Source organism: Macroventuria anomochaeta, assembly GCF_010093625.1.
Source record: "Macroventuria anomochaeta strain CBS 525.71 unplaced genomic scaffold BU25scaffold_39, whole genome shotgun sequence".
NCBI lineage: Eukaryota > Fungi > Ascomycota > Dothideomycetes > Pleosporales > Didymellaceae > Macroventuria > Macroventuria anomochaeta.
This window is the reverse complement of record NW_022985400.1, coordinates 224,852-246,635: the sequence shown is the minus strand read 5'-3', so window position 1 is coordinate 246,635 and position 21,784 is coordinate 224,852. Positions and strand designations below refer to the sequence as shown.

Here is a 21,784-nt window from a genome sequence, read left to right as displayed (position 1 = left end):
ACGATCCAGGTTACCTATCACGAAACCCACTTCTGCAGATTCCAAGATTCCAAGACTTTTGGCGACAACGACAACCTCAGAAGTCCACATACACATCCGAAGATAACCAGCTCTGGAGGACTTTGTAGAAACTCCATCTATGTTCTCGAGAAAGGAGCCCGCCCTACTAAATCGCAGGAACGCCGGCGGCGGCAACACAACAGCCCTTCAAGCAGACCACGAGCGAGACACAACTTCTGCTCAGATATTACGAAGACCTTCTGAGGACGGAGCAATCTTTAGGGGACCTACCTCGCCCGAAATGCTGCGGACCTCGCCATCGACGACCATGCTCTACGTATATGGCGCGATTGCTACAAGCAAGCCAGAGGCGCGCGACAAGGAACTATGGACCAAGGGAGGTTGAGACGCGACAAAAGGAAGAGGAAAAAACAAAAGACTGGAAAAGAATTACCCATATGTATGGGAAGTGTTGAGAGGGAGTGTGGAGTATTTAGGCCGAATGGCGCAGAGAAGAACTTGACGGCTGCCATGGGCAGGGGCAGCCCAAAATGTCGAAGAGGGTCAGAAATTCATGAAACAATATACCAAAGGCGTGAGAGTAACGCTTCGTGTCCTCCAGGGTGGGATTCTGAAGGAGTTTGCAAGTTGCAGGCGGCAGACTGTAGGACGAAGCATTGAGGACGATGGTAAGGAATAACACGGAAAGAGAAAAGGCGAGAAAAAGACTAAGGATATTAGAATACTGTCAAGATACTTGGAGCAAATTGCTGCATGTTCTTGCCGTACACCTGCTCCCAAGACTGCGCTCTCTACACCTCGAACGACCACCCCAACCTATTCCACACGCCCTCGCTTCGCCACCCGGCGCACACAACGCAGACATAAACGATGCGGACCCAGCATAAACAAGCCCCTGCCTCACAACCACATCGCTCCCAGGGCCCGCGCAGGGATAGGAAAGTGTGGCTGTTCGGCGGATACCCCTGAGTTCTGGAGGCTCCGTTCAAGACTTGGCGTGGATCTGAACCCTTTTCTGTCTACGGAGTGGCTTGTTTGCTGGGAGCTTGGTTATGAGGGTGTGTGGAGATGGATGGGAGTGTCGAGGAGATGGCGTAGTCGAGTGCAGTAAGGAGAAGCAGGAGAAGATGCAAGAATCCCGGGGGAAACAAGCAACAGCATGGCTGAGGATGGTCGAACATAAAACGGAGATACACAGCGCACCATGGGCGGCTGGAGAGAGGTGGTCAGGAGGGAAAATGTAAAGTCTAGATAAACGTCATGGGAAGGATGTGCGAGAGAACATCGAAGGAAAGAGGTTTGGCAGAGAGAAATGCACTGTGGAACTCGGGACAAGAAAGGGGCAAAGGTAGGGGAACGTTGGAAGTGGGGCACTCATTGGGAAGGAGCGACACGCGAGAAGCACGACGAAGTAAGCAAGATGATCGAAGGCCAGGAGTGTAAGGATCGCACCGGGCTCAGTACTACGAGCAGGCAATCTCGATCAGCACAACCTTGTTCCGGACTTCAGTCACACAGCATTCGTTAGTGAGATAGTGGTTAGCAGTAAACCAACGTTGTCTTGTCACATCATTGCAAAGCATGCCTTGCCCGTGCTGTCGCCACAGGTAGCAAATTTGGCGACTGGGCATGCTTTTAGCACGAACTGCACGGCGTCCGCCATATCAGTCGACGCGGGAAGTGCATGCAGTGCCTCAGATGTCACAAAACCAGACTGAGTGATCACAATGAAACTACTATGATACTCTCAGGAAGTCTTGATGTGGTGTTTGGGGAAAGGTGTGTGTGAAGATATGGGAGCAAGAGGGGTGTGGCGCTCAGATCTTGAGGCTGAACGCGAAAGCATGTGGTTTCGCGAGGCGTTGCGGGTCCAGGCGCGCTTTGAGGCTCGCCTTCTCCTCCTTCCCTACGACACCATGCACCTTCCTGGCGCATAGGTTGTACCTGCCCAATCGAACGCTGGCTTTCAGGTGACAGGCACAGTTGCTGCAGATGGCTGGGAAGGAGTACACAATCGTTGTACTCTCCTCATCCCCACCCGCCCCCGATGCATACAATGCTCCGCGCTATGCGGCGCCCACGAGACGCGTCGCAATGTCCCCATCCTCGCCGTTCGCTCTATCTCCGCCCTCTAGCCCAGGGAAGAACACACCCGGCGCATTGATGTCCGGTTCTCGAGCCGTTCCAATCCCTGAAAAGGCTACAAGAGGATTCGCCACCATGAGCAGCCTCGTTCACTCAGAGCACTTCGCACAGCAGCTAGACGACGAGTTCGTAGGTGTAACAAGAACAAAATCACGGAGAGGGTCACTCAAAGGCATAGGGGAAGGAGTTGCGGCTGCGAAGAAGCCCAGGAAGCGATCTACCAAGAATGCGACGGCTGTCGACGGTGAGAAGCCGGAACCGAAGCCAAGAGGCAGGAAACCAAAAGCAGACAAAGAGCTCGACAACAACAATACTACCCTCGACCCTGAACTCGGGCTTCGACGTACTACGAGATCACCCTTCTTTGAAAATGCAGAAGCGCAAACGACAGTCAAGAGCCCTACCGAACCTGCAGCACATGCGCCGAAGTTGACGAAGTCGGGCAAGCCACGAAAACCACGAGTGACGAAGGAGAAGCCTGAAAATGGTGATACGGAGCCGAAGCCAAAGAAGACGAGGGTTACGAAACCCAAAGCCGCGGCTGCTAAGACGGGCAATGCGCAGCGGGGAGCTGCAAAGGTTGTATCTGCACACCGCCCGGTTGACAAGGAGCAGATCAGCAACACCACAGGGGGGACTAATCCAACAAGTGATAGGCAAGTTCAAGATCCATCGATATGGGATGTGCCACAAAGTCCGGGATCGAAACAGAAGGCATCGAAGCAGCGGCCACCAGATCCTTTAGCAGAAGGACTCGATCTTGACGAGGCAGTGTCGAGAAGACGAGATTGGACGCCTCCCAGGGATACTGTCGCTCAAAGCCCTTCAACGGTATCGACCGGAAAGGAAAACAGCCCATCGGCGCACGACGTCATGACCGGCACCTTCACTAATCTCATTTCCAACTTTACATACGAATCGCCAACCGTCAAACTCACGAGCATTACCACGATGCCAATTACAGCAACTTCGGGCATAACAAAGCGCCGCCGAGTCGAACTTGTTGAGCTCCCCGGTGTTCAGACCACCGCTCGAGCATCATCTCCAGAAAAGGGAAAAGCACCCAAGAAGAAGCCACGCACCATCACAGATTTGGTGACTGGCCAGTATGCACCGAAGGACACGAACGCGGATGCGCAGACTGTCACAAGTGACTTTTTCTCGCCACAAACCAGCATGACGAAAGTGCCTTTAAACGACGTCACAGCGCCCAATGCTGAGGCGTCGCAAAAGAAGCCACCTAGCAAGCGGTCGAAGTCGAAAGACAGCTCAGAGGGAGCGACAACAAAGGCGAAGCCTCGTGCGAGGAAGGCATCAACAAAGCCGGCTGCTAAACCAAAGTTAGTCGCTGAGAAGTTACTCAGTCCTGCTTCTGCAGTGATGCGCATGAACCGGCAAGAGGTGTTGTTCGGCACTTCAAGTCAGCTTGCGCTGGAAGAATCACCCACGACTGTGCGACAGATACAGCGAGCTATTACAGAATCAGAGCAAGAAGCAGGGACCACGTCTCACTTCCTGCTGGAAGCCCCACCACGATGGCCGAATCTTCAGCGAATTGAAGGAAAGCGAGGCTTATGGCGAGAGAGCACAAGAGACGGCGATGGCTGTCTGCTCGAGAACATGGAGACCGTCTACGTTCCAGAGCCAGACCGGACGCAGGACTTGCCTCTTCTCATGGACGTTGCTCACGAAAAGCCAAGCCTACCCGCTGAGTTTGTGGACAACGATGACATCGAGCCTCCTGCACCCATTGCGATCTCGTCAGACCTGCCGACACCACCAGGATCTCAGTCGCAGAAACAGATCGTGGAGCCTGTGCCTACAGAAACGGCGCTTGACAAGGTATTCGACGATATCGATGACTTTGATAGCGGCCTTCCTCCATCCAACCAAAACGCCGAGTCACAAAATAGCTTCGCAGATATCGATGATTTCCAGCCTGCTCCTTCAGCTGCAGCACATCGCTCGCCCCATAGCATGGCAAGACCGCCAGCATCAGCCCCAGCAATGGCTACAGCTACGGGCTCACCCAAGAAACGTCGAGGTCGACCTCCTAAAGCAAAGAGCGCGATACCAACTGTCCCAGCAGCAGCACCGCCTCCATTGCGCAATCCATCACCGGCACAGCAGATTCTACAGCGTCTGCCATCAACCCCGCCGAAGGGGTCAGGCCGCTTCATCGATATCGAGGAAATTTTGGATTCGGAAGATGAGGCTCTCGAAGCGTTCTCGCCTACACCGCCTCGAGTGCGCAAGCTACAAGACTCACCTCCGTTACCGTTGGCTTTCGATCAGGAACCTTCGGCGCCCAATAAGGTTCAAGTAGACGAGCCCGGGATCACGCCAATCTTTCGCATCTTCACATCTCATCTCGAATGGGCCAACATTAAACCCTCTATCTGCACGGCCATAACCGCACACATCCGCTCCATACCACCGACCACAGATCCCAAGAAACCGAGCTGGCACGAGAAGATCCTCATGTATGACCCCATTATCCTCGAAGACTTCACCGCCTACCTCAATAGCAATACCAAGCTTCGCACGTACAAACGAGCGACACAGAAGCAGATTAAAGCCTACAACAACGAGCTGAAGATTAAAGGCAGTGCAATCTTGGGTGTGGAGAGAAATGATCAAGTGCTGGCAATTGAGAAAGAGCTGGAGGTGCACATGGTGAGGGACTGGTGTCAGGAGATGAGCATCTGCTGCATCCATGCAAAGGAGAGTCGAGGCCGAGGAAGTGCGAGGAAGGTATTCTACTAGTTCCATGGGGGTGCATGATGAGGGGAAATGTGTAATGAGGAAGATACCCAGACGCCCATGGAGGCAGATCTGCATATGACGACGTTACGATTTAGCATGAGTGTGCACAATCGAAGAGCAAGGAACTGATAACAACAGCCGCGGTCCCCTGCGCACACCAATATCGAATCTCCTCTTACGAGACTCGACTCGACACTAAGAACCCTACGAAAAGTGTGAACTCGTCACCTCACCATCGCGAGATGTTGTCCGTCATCGGCCGCACCACAAGCCTCTAGCGCATCGTACATGCCAAGATGCCAAGCATGTCAACATGCACGTCAACAAACAGGTCTACCACCTGGCGAGTGGATCATCTTATACCGGAATCACAACCTTGAACCTCACATGACGGTGCGTATGCTATCCTCTTTTGTGTGGAGGGGCCGTTTGGCAATTCCTTCAAAGCCAACAAAGTCCCGGCTGCCCAATCATACAACAAGGATCGAGTAGTTGCCGGGGCGGAAAGGATGCACGCACCCCAGACTTGCCTCCCCACTTCACGATCCCCACACTTTAGCGGCTTGGCAGCATCATCGGCAGTCAACGATGGCACCTCGGAAAGCACTGGAGAGCGGAGAACATCCTTCGTTGCACAACACCATCGCGGAAAATTCGACGGCTAGAGCCTCCGCTATGGCTGTTCTTCGGATATGGCTTGCTGCTGGACGACGTCGACTCGTGCCGTACAAGCAAGACGAGGAGTATAAATAGTTGGGATGTCACTGTACTGTGGAGGTATCGCTGGATACTTTACGCCAATCATCACTCAATATGAGTATCGGAACTCGCAGCAATTGCAAGAAGCAGGCCTTTCTTGGTTTTTTCTTCGCAGCTACAGCAATGTCCAAGGCTGTTCCTGCTCCCAAAAGCTTCCAACACAATGCTTTCACACTACGAAGCAACACAGAGGCGCTGCCATACCGGGATGCATCGCTTCCCGTGGATGAACGCGTTGATGACCTGATCCAACGCATGACCTTAGAAGAGAAGGCTGGACAGCTGTTCCAGAGCATCTTAAACCTACCGGCCAACGGCAGCAGCGCTCTTGCCAACACCACAGTTCTTGCTGTTGAAGGCAAGTTCCAAACACACTTCAACCTGGGGGGAACAGTCAACAGCCCTCGCGTGGCAGCACAATGGTACAACAACCTGCAACAGAGTGCTCTGAACACTCGACTTGGCATACCTGTGACCATGTCTTCGGATCCCCGACACTCATACACAGACGCACTTGGATCTCAAATTGCCGCGACTGCTTTTTCGCAATGGCCGGAGAGTCTTGGCCTTGCAGCTCTGAGGGATGCGGAACTGGTCCACAAGTTCGCAAACATTGCTCGCCAAGAGTACCTGGCCATTGGTCTTCGATCGGCCCTGCACCCACAAGTTGATCTTGCTACTGAACCTCGTTGGGCCAGAATCGGAGGTACCATGGGCGAGGATGCGGAGCTCACTGCCGAACTTGTTGTTGCGTATATTGAAGGCTTCACCGGTGACGAATTCGGCAATCAATCAGTCACCACTGTGACCAAGCACTTCCCCGGTAGTGGACCAGTCCAGGATGGCGAGGACAGCCACTTCACATATGGGAAGAATGCCACATACCCTGGCAACAACTTTGAACAGCACCTCATTCCCTTCAAGGCCGCCATTGCTGCTGGCGCCCGCCAAATCATGCCTTATTACTCTCGCCCCATCGGCACCAAGTACGAGGAAGTCGCTTCTGGCATGAACAAGGGCATCATCACCGACCTTCTCCGCCACGAGCTCGGCTTTGAAGGTATCGTAGTCACTGACTGGGGTCTGATCACCGACGTCGTCATCCGTGGACAAGACATGCCAGCTCGTGCCTGGGGCGCCGAGAACCTAACTGAGATCGAGCGCGCCGAGAAGATCCTAAATGCTGGAGCTGACCAATTCGGCGGTGAACAGCGCTTCGACCTCATCCTCCAACTCGTCGGCAATAACACCATCAGCGAGGACCGCATCGACCTCTCCGTCCGCCGTCTGCTGCGCGAGAAGTTCCTCCTCGGGCTCTTCGAAAACCCGTTTGTCGACGTCGACGCAGCAGACAAACTCGTCGGTACAGCGGAATTCGTCGCTGCGGGCAAAGACACACAGCGCAAGTCCTTCACCCTGCTGACTAACAACGACACCGTCCTGCCCCTCAAGCACGACAAGAATGTCAAGTTCTACATTGAGGGCTTGAACAAGACTCTCCTCGCTCAAAGGGAGATTACTGTTGTTGCTATGCCAGAGCAAGCAGACTTCGCCCTCCTCCGCCTCCAAGCCCCATACGAGCCGCGCCCCGGCGGCTTCGAAGCAAACTACCACGCCGGCAGTCTCGAGTACAACGCCACTGAGCGCGCGCGCCAAGCTGCTATCTACGCCGCTGTGCCTACTATCGTTGATATTTATCTTGACCGCCCGGCTGCTATTCCTGAGATTGCGGAGCAGGCGAAGGCGTTGATGGCTAATTATGGTGCGGCGGGTGAGGCGTTTTTGGACGTTGTGTTTGGCTTCGACGGGTATAAGCCGCAAGGAAAGTTGCCGTTTGATTTGCCGAGGAGTATGGAGGCGGTTGAGGCGAGTAAGGAGGATGTGCCTTTTGATACGGAGAATCCTGTGTTTAGGTTTGGGCACGGTTTGAGCTATAATGATTGCTAGGTAGAGTCGAGACGCTTGATGGTGCCTTCCGTGGACCGATGGCGATGTAACGACGTAATGATACAGTACGAAACATTCCAATAGCCCTGAAATCTTGACTGTTCGGACTTCAACATCCTATTCTATCGGCATGGTCGAATCTGTCGCGTCAACCTTCTGACCCTGGGGTCATAAAGGTTATATACACCGCAACAGAATCTACTAAATGCCACAGTGTGCGAGGTACGCACTAGTGCAGGGCTGTGTCTACAAGCAGCAGCTGAACATCAACTCGAAAGTGCGGCTGAACCATTCCGTGTCACCTTTCCCTACGAATAAGGAGATTTGGTGCAGGTACTAGACAAAATCAAACAGTTTCGTGACGTTAGCTTCATCAATCTTGAGGGACATATAACAGCGTTCAACAATACGCAGTTACTGGCATTGTCTTGGTGAGTGCTGCAGCCCACTGTTGTGACATGGACCTATAGAAGCAAGTGTCAGCACAGTATAGCGCTGAAGTCTGCTATGTAAGTTCACGCGTGTCTGGACAGTGTAAGAGTTTGTTCTCGGAAAGCATGTATGCTTTCACCTTGGATCATACAGCTTTGAGACTCGTACTCTTAAGCATGTTTTGGCCATCATCGACCTCGCTTTTAGCGACGTGAATTTGAGTCAGTGGGGACAGGCATCATCATTCGTCAGGCCTGAGACCCTTGAGTATTCAAGTCTAATCAGCTTCGTTAAAAATTTGATCGTCTTCAGAGACCAGTACCCAACGGAGACAAGGTACCGATTACATCTACGGTCCGACAGAGAGATCACCGCAGGTCATCTTCCTGAGCCTTACTTGGCTGGATTTATGAGAATTTCTTCGATCACACGGTGGTGGATGATGTAGAAACTCGAGGACCGAATGGATCACAACGATCATTGCAACAGCTGTCGCAAAACGAGCCAGGAAACACAGCCAGGGAACATGTACTCGGATTCCACTGAAGCGAATGAGATACCAGAACTATCGACTATGCCTCCATCTAACATGCCCGTGAAGTGGCACAGTTCGAGCGCAAAAGACAACAAGAAATCCAAGGAAAATGTTTCATCAGACAAGACCTTCCGCAAGTTACTCCCTGGTCTCGGTCTTCAACGTAATACTGCAAGGAGAACAAACAAGGCCTAGAATCCAAGTCTACGAGACTGCCGAACAGAACCTGGGACAGCGAAAGTTCTTAGATCTAGAAGAGAATCCACCAAGGAAAACCAATCTCTTTTCAAGCAGACCTTTTTCATCTGTTGATAGTCAATTGGACAATTCGAGCGATCCGAACCAACATCTGCACTCTGAGGAGGACAGATCAAATCGATAGTGAAAATGGAAAGATCTGCCTGCATGTCACGCGGTGCAACAAATTGAATCTTTCATCAAACATCTTCCACACCTGGGCAGCACATTGGAAGGCGCCAGCAAATAGCGAGGCTAGCAACAACCCAAATCAAGAGACTTAGAAGAGATTCTCCACAAAGAAGTCTTCGTCGTCTTGTAATTCACATTACAATGAGCGACTTCAGTCATTGCTCACTCGAAAACAGATCTCTAAAACAGACTGTAGTCACAACCACAAGAACTCCTAGTCACATGCCAAACATTCCTCTTACCTGTGGCCTATGAACACCGCTTCACTGGAACTCGACCACAAGCTTGAAACTCATGTATACGACAAGAAGCATCACCGACTAGTCGATTGATCTTGAGGTTTGAATTGTAGGAATGTACTGTATTGATTCAAGGAGGCAGAAGACCTCCACGATAGCTATATAAGCGAGCAATAAGCGAGCGTCTAAGCACAGTGAGCATAGAACGGTGAGTTGGTGCTGTTGGCCTGACTTGTAGAGTATCAAAACCGTTACAGTTGAGTAAGTTATAGAAAGAGTTCTTGGTGCTTAGGTAAAGCTTATTCTCTTGCTGTGCAATCAAAGAGCACATTTTGAGAAGTTGGGCTTTTCTACCTTGCATTCAAACACACCGTTGTGACATGATCCGAAGAATGGAGAACTTGGATAAGCAGATACTAATTCCAACCGTTGTACTACACGACATTTTACATATAGTCGGCCCCATTTTGAGACCTGATTGACTGAGAAATAGACGGATTTCGCTCCGAAATCTTCTCACGTGCGTGGTAACCTTCTGGCTCAAGGGTTACAACTGTTATTCTTCGTCTTCTATCCTTAGCTTAGATTAAGTCATGTCTACAGCAAGCAGTACAAGACATATACTCCATCCTGGCGCCAGCAACCACTATATAAGCATTGGCGCAAGCCGAACGAGCACTGGGCTTTGCAATCGTAACATTTTCTCTTAAGCAAGATTGTGTCTGTGCCATCCGATGAAGGTGTTGTCGGTACATCGTTGTTGATCGACTCTTGCGCGTATCAGCATTGACTATTAATATGCCATAAGTGCAGGATATTACCACGGCGTGTCCAGAGGTAGGTGTGCAGGTTGTGAGCCTTACCAATAGCAGAGCTGTGAAGCAGTACACGGTCGGGAACTTCATTGCGATGAAATCTGTCTCAGATTTGGGTCCTGTGTTAGTGTTCCGAAATCATAGCGGGAATTTGGAGGCCCATAAATGACTAGCTCTTGAAATCACTAAGCTTCACAAAGCGGTGTTCGATGATTTGGGAAGCACGAATGACAGGTTCGGGTATTCGTGGGAAATGGACAGGTCCACGAACTCAATCAGTCGTGAGTTCCAAGAAAGTTTCTGCTAAACATAATGTGTTTCGTAGCACAAGGTAGAAGTACAAAAACCACCATGTACTTCACAGTTCTGCCATGGTCGTTGAGATGGGATCCATCGATGAAAATCCAACATTCCAGTCCATCATGGACCACAAGTCGTCCAAAGAAAGGTCATGATCCCACCCAACGGTATTCAAAGCATCTTGCATAGGGTCGAGGGCGGATGTGGCCTCAAGCGAGACGGCTGGCTGGGTTGTGGGATTCGACGGGCTGCTCATGGCAGTCGATAACTGGCCATCATCGACAGTTTGCCCAACACCTGACCCGGGTCTTCCTGGTAACTCACGAATCCTGTTGATCATTTGCTCTACTGCTGCGCTAGTGCTTCGCACAGGCTCGTGAGATCCCAATTGTCGTAGTAGTTTAAAACCGATGTGAAGCTTCTCGAAGCAGTCAGAAGAAAGATGGCTGCTGTGGTGAACAGCTGCAAGCGCAAGTATGAAACATGCACTCTCGAGATAAAACCCATGATTGTACAGGCCCTGTTCTTCTTAGCTTTCTGGGTCGTCAGTAAGCTATGCAGGTGCGTACCTCGGTCCCGATCTGCAACAAAAACAAGGAGTCGCTGAAATTAATAATGTCTCTTGCAGAGCCAACGGAGCGCTCGGCAGTCTCATACAGCACTGTCATCTCGACACCGCCGTTGCGCTCCTTAAGAATGTCTATCACTCCACGGCGTTTCAACTCCAGACACAATAGCAGGAACGGTCTGAAGAGCAGCAACTTCGTCACATAGAACACTACTGAAGTGTCAGCTAGCTGTCAGCGCTTGGTGTGGTCCTAACTTACCGTATGAGAAGGTGATGTGCCACGCTAGATCCTCTCCTGCTAGCGCGTAGAGTTGGCCACCAATCTCGAGCCGAGTGTTCTCTTTGAGTAGTGTCGAAAACCCGTACAGCTGTTGATATACAGCTTGAGCGGCAGTTAGATCCGCCATAACCGTATCGTCAAGATGATAGATTCGATAGGCAGAGCGAACAATAGCACACAGCCGAACGAAGTAGGCCATATAAGATGTATCCTCAGGCCGTGGGAAGGCGATGTCTTCATCAGCCAAGCCGGGTTGTTTACCCAATATGAAGCATATCAAGCTTTCATTGCAATACAAAGTCCACATTGTTTGTTCCGATTCGTGGGTGTTGCTCCTATGCACTCCAGCCGCAAATGCTTTGCGAATAGCGCCGCCAAGGTGCAGGTAGCAGATGTTTGGACTACCAGCCTCGAATTCGAATTGCGCCAACATCAGACTCGCTTGCACCGTCTTTGTATTGATATCGTACATTATGGTTACTGCTTCTGTTCGAGCTTGCGCAAGAAAAAGCTGCCTGTATGGAAGGTCAGTGAGCGGCAATGCACCCAACCCCAGTGCGGCGATAACCAGAGCTCTACAGGCAGTGGACAGGATAGTACCACCATTCAGACTGTACAACTTTTCGAAATTGGCGCACAGAGTGTTTGAGTCTAGGAACGGCAATCGAGGGCACGCTGTCACCAAGAAGTTACGTAATGCAATCTTTGCTGAGGCATAGCTGGTAGCGTCGAAGCCATTAAGGTACGGAATAGGATCTGGTAGATGGTCGAAAATAATGTTCTGGTAGTTGTAGCTCCTGATACTCCTGTCACCGTTCTGAACCGCTTCCGCACCAAGACTAGGATAGACAGCACGCGCTCCTTGCATAGGAAGGTGAGCATCGAGATGCTGCAAGACAGAGAATGGCGATGAAGCTCCGTAGAACAATTCGGTTCTTCCTCGTGATGTATCCTGTGTTGCTCGAATGTTATTGAAGATTGCTAAACGGGGCGGCATTGACCGAGGCAGGCCGTCTGAGGGTTCATCGTTGTCATTGTTGATTGGTGCCGCAATGGTCTCTCGAGGTAGACTGTTTGAGGGAATTTCTTTGCTAGGTGTCACCGATGAGTTTTGGTATGTTGAAGACGCCCGCCCGGCACGCTGTCGAATGTAGGATCGATAAGTGCATTGGCTGTTCCGCTTACTGCACAGATTGCATGGCGTTTTGCCATCACACTTCTGCTTTCTGCGTCGACACTCTGTAACGCGTTACATCTGTCTCATTGGAAACGTGATATTACGTACCCTCGCATGCTTTTGGGTTCTTCGAGACTCTACCTGAGACGACTGGGGTGGACGTCAGCTATATACACACGATACATATGCGGACTGAGCACCAAGCTTACCGGTATCTGTTCCGTTACGAGCGCTGCCGTTCGGAGTCGTAAGAGCTGACATGGGGGGCTGTAAGGATCGAGCTTCGGAGGAGCGGGTTTGAGCTGAAGAAGTAAATCCGAAAAAAAAAGCAGGTCCACCACACAAACGCATTCACGCCTGCAACTCACGTGACGGCCCTAATGTTTTCAGCAAGCCTTAAGAAGTGCTGCATTTACGCATCAAGATAGATCTCGCGTTTGTACCAGAGAGACAGGATGCTCACAAGTGGTCGCAGGGTGATGATGCGGACTTATGACATAAGCAGCACTAGCGCGTCATTTCGCGTTTCCCCACCAGCGTTCGTTGCCCCTCTTCCACCCCCTTTTCACGATACATGTCTCTTGTATGACATGCATTGCATAACATGTAGACCTTACCACCCGAAGTCTTGCTACACATCTTCGAGGGTGTAGAGTCTCTCCAATATCTGTGAACCCTCCGAAACGTCTCGCGTCAATTTCGCATCCTGGCAGACAAATCTTGCAGAGATCATGCCTTCAGTCCAGCCAGAGCTCAATGTCACGCGTTTGATGATGCACATCTTGCTGTCCGCCTCAGACGCATACCTCACGAAGCTTCCTGCTACAACGATACTACTTTGAAAGCCTACTCGTTAAAGCCGCCAAGAGAGTTCTTTGAGGCTGTGATAAACAACAAGTGCCTACGTCCAGACTGCCCTTTGATGCCCTCGGTGCCCTGGATCAAAGAGATAGAGGCAGTCATGGATCTTTACTTGCTGTCACTCGCTTGGACTTCAACGACATCACACATTTCGGAAACCCTCCTTTCTGACGACCCTCCCTACAGCGTGGAGGTTGGTGATGGAGGTGTGAATTACGCCCATCATTTCACCGCCGGAGTGGACCTCCCTGAACTCATGCAAGAACAGGCAAAGACGTTCCTTGAAGCGTACATGCGCAGCTTCTATCGTGTGTGCATCTTCTCCGCACTCTTTGGGCCACGTGTGTTCGCGGCACCGGTCATGGACGATGTGCGAGGCTTTCGGGAGTGGAGGAGAGTGTGAGTTTGAAGGAATGGACAAGATCGTTTTTACGAGGTCTCTCGCTTCCCTCTCTGATGCCCAATCAAGCGCCGGTCTACTGACGCATCAGAGTACGCCGTCTTCGAGATAGTTTTTGACTGGCTATATGCCCAACCTGGGCTTGTCAAGAGTATGCCTAATTGGAGGCCACCGGTTCGCTCAGCATGTCTGTGGGCTCCGTACGATCGCGTACATACCGTTGAGCAACGCGAACGACTTGCTCTGATGTAATTCTGGAAAGTATCTGGCGCTATGTGCGAACATAACGTTAGCGACAAACCATCACACGAGCACCATGTCGAAGCACTGCTTAGTCCTATGTATATCGGCGGTCTGTTGCCATCGCTCGTGTATTGGCCGAAGTTCCGTATATCGACGTGGTCTGGGCCACAAGACATTGTCAACTACTGGGCACAGTCAGAGATATGCTCAATTGTCGAAACACCACTGTACGACATCAACGTCGATTTTGTTGTTCAATGCATCATATTCTGCTATAGAGAAAGCGGGCCGTTCAGCCTGTTGCTCGAAACAGAGCTCAACAACCGATTTGGTCTACGATATGAGCCTGAATTGCGTTGGGAGATGCTTCCGATGACTGGGATTTCCTGGATCCCACACGAGAATTAGAGGATGCCTCACAGCCACCGCGTGGTTGAATGTCGATCTGTTACAGTCAGGAAAGGACGATGGCTGAGGTAAGGGCCGGGGCGTGCAAACAGGACAACTATGAGCGAAGATAACCACTTAAAGCATTGTGAGCTGGGTGCTGTCAAGAAAGACTACACCAATTGTAATGTCGGCTGGGCGTATTCGACGACGCCTACATCTGACATTGCAAGGTGCAGCAGCTGTAGCATTGAGACTAAGTCAGCAGAGGATCACTTTCCATTCAGGAAACCCGTCTGAGATCTGGGCATAGAGTTAAATACCAAAGCTACGAGGTGCGCTTACAGGTACACTCTCGACTCGAGGTACGGGTACTGCAGCTGCATCGGCCCCCAGCCATGAAATGTCCCTACGGACGAAGTGCGGCTGCAAGGCCTAGACCTTCACCACCACGCGACGATGTAAAGTGCATGTATTCTAGCCCCAACTGGGTTGAATACGCGACTTTTCCTGATTCAGATGTGCGAAGTTCAGCTCTCGCCTATTCGCTCTGCTTTGGGCCTTAAGGCATCAAGGCTTTAGCCGCACCAATTACAACACTAAATCTTACTCGTTTCGATATCTCGGATCTGTGCTTATGGCGACAAGCTCGTGGGTGCGGCATGGTGGGGAAGCTTAGAGGATACATGAAGGCTTCTAGGTGCCACTTCCGGTGGTACAAAGGTACAGTCGCACATCGTCAAAGCAACGACGCTTAGCTTCTGCACTCTCCCCCATCGATCGAAATGAGTTTCCAGCCAACTCCATCAGTACCTGGACCTCAGTTCCTCCCAGCAATGCCTCCTGGTTGGAAGGCTGAATGGAGTGCACAGTACGCAAGATAGTAAGTCCTGATTATCTTTGCGGTTCGGGATGAATATCACATCAAATAGCACACTAAAAATGTACATCCTTAGCTTCTATATCAACTTGACTACCAACGAGAGCGTCTGGACCTTACCTACGTCACCACCACCGCCGCCTGCTCAGGTTTCGCAGCCTCTGGTTCAGAGAAAGCCAGTTCCCGTCACAAGCCCGCCTCCACAGGCGCTGGCTTCCAACCCAGTACCACAATCGTCTTCAGGGTACTTCCCACCTGCGCCTCAACAACAGTCGCAGTCTGGCTTCACCACGGGTAGTCAGGTTTCAATCCTACAACTGCAGCAGCAACAATCACAACATCAATATGCATTCCCCGCACAGCCTGTCGCGCAGTCACCACTATACACTATGCCAACACAAGGGTACCAGCAGTTCTCGCCTCCTCCAACCCCAGGCACTTGTCAGGAGCAGCAACGCAACTTTGCTCCTCCCGCTCCCCAATACTCCCAGCAGCAACAACAGCAGCAGCAGCAAACCTTCGCACAACCCTCCAAACCCGGGTTCTACAACCAGCAGCAACCCAACCTTTCAACTCTCCCAATCGAACAGCAGCGACCGAACTATACCACGCCGCCTCACACTCCGCACACCTATTACGCCCCTCCACCACCGGGCCATAACCCTCAACAAGCCACCACCTTCGCCCAGGTACCGCAACAAAATGGCTGTTCAAGCCAAGTGCAACAGCGATACCAACCTCCACCACCCCCAACCCAGACTCAGCAATCCAAACGCTCGTCCACCCTGTCCACCCTGTCATCCAACCCTACACTAAGTAAATGGTCCTCCAAACTCACTCAATTCCAGCAAAAGCCCAGCACTCCTTCGTCGACATCCACGACAACATCCCGCTTCGGCATGCCTTCAAATGCTCAGATGCCTTCACATGCTCAGCCGAACGCGAACGTGAAGAATGCGAATTCAGGGGGCGACTGGAAGAAATGGACCAAACGCGCGGCAATAGGCGTAGCAGCCGTTGGCGCGCTGGCGTTGGGTGTTGATGCTATGGATGGCGGGGTGTTTGATGGTGCGGCGGCCGCTGGTGGTGGTGACTTTGGGGGTGGGGGTGACTGGAGCGAAGGGGGAGATGTCGCGAGTGCCATGGATGCGCAGACGGCGGTCGATGCTAATGCTGCGCAGCTGGCTATGGAACAGCAGGGACAGCAGAACAGTCTGATGTTGTTGGATCCGCCGGGGACGACTTGTGAGTAGCACCCAGACTGAAATCGATAAAGCGGGATTGCTGACGTGAGGCAGATACGGTGGTTGACAGCAGCAGTCTGATTTGAGAGTTGTTTAGAGGGAGGTCAGGGCTTGAGGGATCGATTGTGCAGCAACAAACCCACCATTAAATGGGGAGAAGTAAGCTCTGGGTAGCCCAGAGGCTTAATCACTGCAAGATATTTTTGCCAGGACGCAACGTAAAGCGGAAACATCCTCTGAGAAAGTGCAACGGGCTAGAAACACAACTCTATCCATTTTCACTTATTCAAGTATCCAAGAACCCACCTACGCTTAACAAACCGAAGATGCACATTGCCCTCACACACGATCCCAAACTGCAAACCCCTCCTCCCTCATCTTCTTGTACCACTCCTTAACATACGGCAGCCCCGTATGCGGTCCATACGGATCCCTCTCCCACTGCGGCCGCGGCGGCTCAAGTCCCGTCTCGTCCTTACACCTCTGCACTAACTCGCTCATCGTGCCTCCTCTATCGTAGCCGACATCGTCGCCACCCTGTCCACCTTCACCACCGTTCACCAATCTCCTCTTTTTATCTTCCTCGGTCTTGCGTTGCTTAGACCTGCTCTTCCTCAAGTCCGCAGTCGCAACCTCGTTGACAGAGAAATCAGCGTTCACGATGACACCGTAGTTATTCTTTGCGCCATCGAAAGAGACGAGGCGGCGGTGTACTTCCTTCGCCACGATATCGGGAGGTCGTGTAAGAGGGTCGCCGAGACCGCCGCCGCCCCAGGTGATCCATTCGAGCACGTCGCCTGTGAATGTCAGCTCCAATCCGTATTTTAATCCGCCCCCCCCCCCCCCCCAAAAGAGAGAGGAGGAGGAAGGGGAGGTGTTATGGGAGACTTACCAGGATAAACATGCAGATAATCCATCTTACTCTGTACCAACTCCATATTCTCTCTCTCCTTGTCCGTGCCGTAAGAATTCTTCCGATATATGATTTTCCGACTTCGACTTCCAGGCTTACCGCCGTTGACCCCCCACGGTTTCACCATCCACCGATCATCATGAATGCTCACATCGCCCTCACACAACCAGCGATAGAGCGTCCTCTGCGCATTCCCACCCCTAAAGTACCCCGCGCCCCCAGAATCCGCCAGCGCTTCATTCGCCTCGATAATAACGGGGAAGTACAGCTCGATATTCTCCGCCGGAATGCTCTTAATTGCAGGGAAAAGACAATGACAATCCGGACCGTCACCGATGGGACGCGCCGGCACACCGCCGAACCCGATCTGGTAGAGAAGATAAAAGTCGCCCGAGGGCTTGAAGCCGGAGTAGAACAAGTGCGGGCTATCGGAGAAGCCAGCTGCGCAGCGATACGCTGGGTTTCGCTGGCCGAACAACGCTTGCATAACATCCATCACCCTGCCCAGCAGATGCGTGCGGCACGACACTGCAGCGGGGCGGACGGGCCGCAGGATCGTGCCGTCGGGGATGCGGATGTCGAGGAGGTCGTGGAAGCCGTCGTTGACGACGACGTGAGGGTCGTAGATGGCGAGGAGGTAGTAGCCGATGAAGATCTTGAACATGGTTTTGCTGAGGTAGAAGTTCATTGACGTGGGTGATTGCGGGGATGTGCCGGCCCAGTCGAAGACGAGTTTGTCGCCGGATTTTTGCATCGAGCAGGAAATTCCGTAGGGACCGACGCCTTGCCCGTCGTCGTCGATGAAGTCTGTGAAACTGGATTTCTCGAGGCCGATTTTGGTGTCGATGATAGTTTTGATGGCGGCTTTATTCTGCTCGAGGAGGTAGTCGGTCGCGGCTTCGTAGACTTCGACACCGTATCGCTCGCAAAGCTCGTTGACGCGCGTGGCTGCTGTTCTGCAGGCGGTGACAAGTGCTATCAGATCGCTCTGAAACCAGTTTGGCATGCGCGAGTTGCGGAAGAGTACTGTTGCTAGGGCTTCGTTGTATACGCCCTTTTCGTAGAGTTTGACGATAGGTATCTGTAAGCCGTCTTCGTAGATCGTGCTCGCATTGATGCTCATCGACCCAGGCACTTTGCCCTGCACATCAGTCAGGTGGCCGAAGTTAGCAGCCCAGCCTACGAGGCGGTGTTCGTAGTGAATGGGTAGCAAGATGATAACATCGTTCAGATGTGATACAGCTCCATCGATCTGATACACGTCGTTCGTGACGAAAATATCTCCTTCCTCGACCGTGCCTGTCCAGCCATTCAAGAACTGCTGGATGAAACTACCGAACTGACCAGCGAGCATCTGTCCACGGGTATTGGTGATCACATTGAACTCATCTTGCTGCTCACGAATAGCCGGACTCATCGCACACCGCAGCATGAGAGTGTCCATTTCGCGTCGAATGGAAGCCAGTGCTGAACCCACGAGAGCGGGCAAAAAGGATTGCTCCTGTACAAGTGTTGCCGCCGACTCTTTCGTATGCGTCTTCTTCTCTGGTGTTCTCTTGGTCTTGGGCCAAATCAGGATGTTGCCAATAGAGTCAATCTCGCCAATGTGTCCGGGCAAGATCAAAGTATTTGAGTCCATCTCCGTAACGACAGCAGGTCCTTCGATCCTGAAGCCAGCTTTTGTGATCTTCGATCGATCCCAAAATGTAGCCTCGACCTTCTTGCCCTCGTAAACGATGGTCTGCTTGGTCATCGTAGCATCCTTGGGCGTTGTCGACGTGTTAGCTTTCTCAATTGGCTTAATAGCAACTTCCTCAGATGCGTCGATAACCCTGACGCGGAGTCGCATGACTTCAAGCTCAACGCTAGCATGCGAGAAGGAGAATTGCTGCTCGTGCGCCTCGTTGAACCTGGTGCGTAGGTGTGCCAGAAGGTGAGGGGTATCGTTTACATCGTCTTCGCTGAAGTCCACTGTAAGCGTCATAGCTTGACCCTTGTATCGCATGTCAGATTGGTATACAACCCTCAGAGCAGCATGTTCATCTGCAAGCGACTCTTTCATCGTTTGTACACAGCTGCTCCTCAGATCGCCTAATGCTCTTGTGAGGTCTTGAGGTTCGATCTCAGAGAAAACCTTGATGTATGTGCAGCTCGACTCATGAGACATCTTTGTGATAGCGTCTCCTTGAGCGCACAGTACACCTGGGCTAGGCGGCACAATTACAGGCCAGGAACCAAGTAGCTTGCCCAGTGAATTTGCATGCATAGGCCCTGCTCCACCAAGCGCTACAAGTGCGAAGTCGCGAGGGTCGTAGCCCTGCTCGACAGAAACAAGTCGCAGAGCACCATACATGGACTCGTTGACCAGGTCAATGATGCCCTCGGCTGCGGACGTCACATCCATGCCCATCTGCTTTGCAATCGACTCGACAGCAGCCGCCGATGCGACGACGTCGAGTTCAACCTTGCCACCAAGCAGCTTCGAGGGCAGGTAACCCAGTGTGAGGTTCGCGTCCGTCACTGTCGCTTGTGTTCCTCCTTTGCCGTACGCTGCTGGCCCAGGAGTGGCGCCACTAGACTCAGGACCTACGCGAAAGTTCTTCGAGAACTCATTGTAAATGGCGATTGAGCCTCCACCAGCACCGACTGTCTTCACGTCCACAGATGGAGCCCGTACTGTTAGAGGCCCAACTTCAGTTTCACGACGAATGACGGCTTCGCTACCCGATAACAGCGCGCAATCCGTGCTTGTACCTCCCATATCGAATGTGATGAGGTTCTTGTAAGGTGTTTCTCTCGCGACCAGATGTGAGACGGCCTTGACACCGCCAGCTGGGCCGCTCATGAGGATGTGTACCGGCGTCTCGCCTGCGAGGTCAACCGATGTCAGATCGCCGTCTGACTTAAGTATACGGAGGGTGTCTGTGTCCTTTGCAAGCTTTTTCTGGAGATTCTTCATGTACTTCTTCACCACAGGCTTGACGATGGCGTTGGCTGCCGTCGTAACTGTTCGCTCGTACTCTTGGATCTCAGGTAACACATCAGTTGATGTGACGATCTCAACAGCTGGACCAAATTCGTCGATGAGTATGCTGCGAATCTTCTCCTCGTGGAGCTTGTTGCTGAACGAGTTCAACAGAGACACGGCGATTGCTTGAGGTTGTTGACGCTTCAGGTCTTGCAGACTTTCGCGAAAGTCTGCCTCGTCAAGCTCGTGGAAGACATCACCATTGATCCGTATGCGCTCTTTGGCCTCAACAGTCCGTTCCAGCGGCACAAGTGGCTCAGGTTGGACATAGTTGATCCATGCTCCAAGACCGCCGGGAATCTGACTCCTCCGCACTGTCAAGATGTCCTTGTGCCCTTTGGTGACAATGAGGCCAGCCTTAGCGCCCTTGCCCTCAAGCACGGCATTTGTGCCCGTTGTTGTGCCATGGTGGATGTACTCGAATTTGCCGTTCCAGCTGTACTTGTCTTGCAGAATGCGGCGCACTTGGTCTACGCCTTCCTGCACGCCAATGGACTGATCAGTTGTATTCGTGGGGACTTTGGCGCGTATCGCTTCGCCATCGGGGGTGATAACGCAGACATCAGTGAAGGTGCTATTTGCCTGTCAGTGCAAACTACGAAGGGATGACAGCTCGGACATCTGCGACCCTGTTTGGAGAAGCTTAGTACCGCAGGAAGGTGGCACTTACCCTCCAACATCAACGCCCAATCTGTACCCTGGAGCCATACCATGGAAGTCGATCACAGTTCTGCGATATGGCGGGGAGCGCAGCTTTTTGACGCCAGCAACGGTCCTGCGTCATGCTACATTTAAGGGCTCACATTTCTGGTGCTGCCTACTAACCTACGTCCGGCCAAGTCAGAACCGAACGGCGACAGTTTCGCGCCTCCACTGCCATCTGTCACCAAACCTTCTAGTGTATTTCGGATGCGCGTCCGGAGAGAAAGACGAACTTGAGGATAACAATTGGCTCGACAGCTTGTAGCCGCTTACCCTTCGCGCGCTGCTCGAACAAAAAGTCGATGATCTGCGACGGAAGGAGGCGGCCAAAGGCGGGGTCGATAAGGGATGCTCATCTTTACTTATCACGACGCGTTCGTGCAACTCCACATGTGGTGACACCGTCGTCAACGCAAGGGAGATTGCGGTGTGCTCGAACGTGGTATGGTTGCAGGTTGATGCCGATTGTTGCAGGGAAATGGCTCCAAGGTCGTCGACAAAGCTGCTACAGTGGGAGGCACAGGCAGGTGAAGCGTGCTTGAACCCGGTTTTGGGTGGAAACGGTCCACGGAGCAGCGACGTGAAGCGTTTCTTCCGCAGGTAGAGTCGCGTGCTGGAAGCTGCTGTTGATTTCCTGTTTCTGCAGGAGTAGGTGGATGAAAATGTCTTGCAGAGACGTCATTCCGGTGAGTTGCTGAGATTTACGTGCGCAC

General features: G+C 52.2%; 5 protein-coding genes across 5 annotated transcripts; 3 read left to right on the top strand and 2 right to left on the bottom strand.

The window, feature by feature from the left end:
• Positions 1-2,013: 2,013 nt before the first annotated feature.
• On the top strand, positions 2,014-5,161 carry BU25DRAFT_401360 (uncharacterized protein; the record flags this gene model as incomplete). The annotated part of the gene is made up of 1 exon (XM_033705010.1): positions 2,014-5,161. One exon carries the CDS (start codon positions 2,014-2,016, stop codon positions 4,930-4,932), a length of 2,919 nt encoding a protein of 972 aa, XP_033557338.1. The 3' UTR covers positions 4,933-5,161.
• A 331-nt stretch (positions 5,162-5,492) lies between these two features.
• BU25DRAFT_183590 (glycoside hydrolase family 3 protein) lies at positions 5,493-7,725 on the top strand. Its single transcript, XM_033700939.1, has one exon. It carries the CDS (start codon positions 5,746-5,748, stop codon positions 7,636-7,638), a length of 1,893 nt encoding a protein of 630 aa, XP_033557337.1. The 5' UTR covers positions 5,493-5,745; the 3' UTR covers positions 7,639-7,725.
• A 2,721-nt stretch (positions 7,726-10,446) lies between these two features.
• Positions 10,447-13,200, bottom strand: BU25DRAFT_478739 (uncharacterized protein; the record flags this gene model as incomplete). The annotated part of the gene is made up of 5 exons (XM_033711007.1): positions 12,623-13,200; positions 12,522-12,563; positions 11,216-12,475; positions 10,958-11,166; positions 10,447-10,908 (listed from the first exon to the last, which is right to left on the bottom strand). Exons 1-5 carry the CDS (start codon positions 12,762-12,764, stop codon positions 10,447-10,449), a joined length of 2,115 nt encoding a protein of 704 aa, XP_033557336.1. The 5' UTR covers positions 12,765-13,200.
• A 1,742-nt stretch (positions 13,201-14,942) lies between these two features.
• Positions 14,943-16,746, top strand: BU25DRAFT_494563 (uncharacterized protein). Its single transcript, XM_033711789.1, has 2 exons — positions 14,943-16,429; positions 16,483-16,746. Exons 1-2 carry the CDS (start codon positions 15,217-15,219, stop codon positions 16,512-16,514), a joined length of 1,245 nt encoding a protein of 414 aa, XP_033557335.1. The 5' UTR covers positions 14,943-15,216; the 3' UTR covers positions 16,515-16,746.
• Positions 16,729-21,077, bottom strand: BU25DRAFT_494562 (uncharacterized protein; the record flags this gene model as incomplete). Its single annotated transcript, XM_033711788.1, has 3 exons — positions 16,729-17,225; positions 17,321-20,943; positions 21,040-21,077. The coding sequence occupies 3 exons, from the start codon at positions 21,075-21,077 to the stop codon at positions 16,768-16,770; spliced, it is 4,119 nt and encodes a 1,372-aa protein (XP_033557334.1). The 3' UTR covers positions 16,729-16,767.
• Positions 21,078-21,784: the final 707 nt, after the last annotated feature.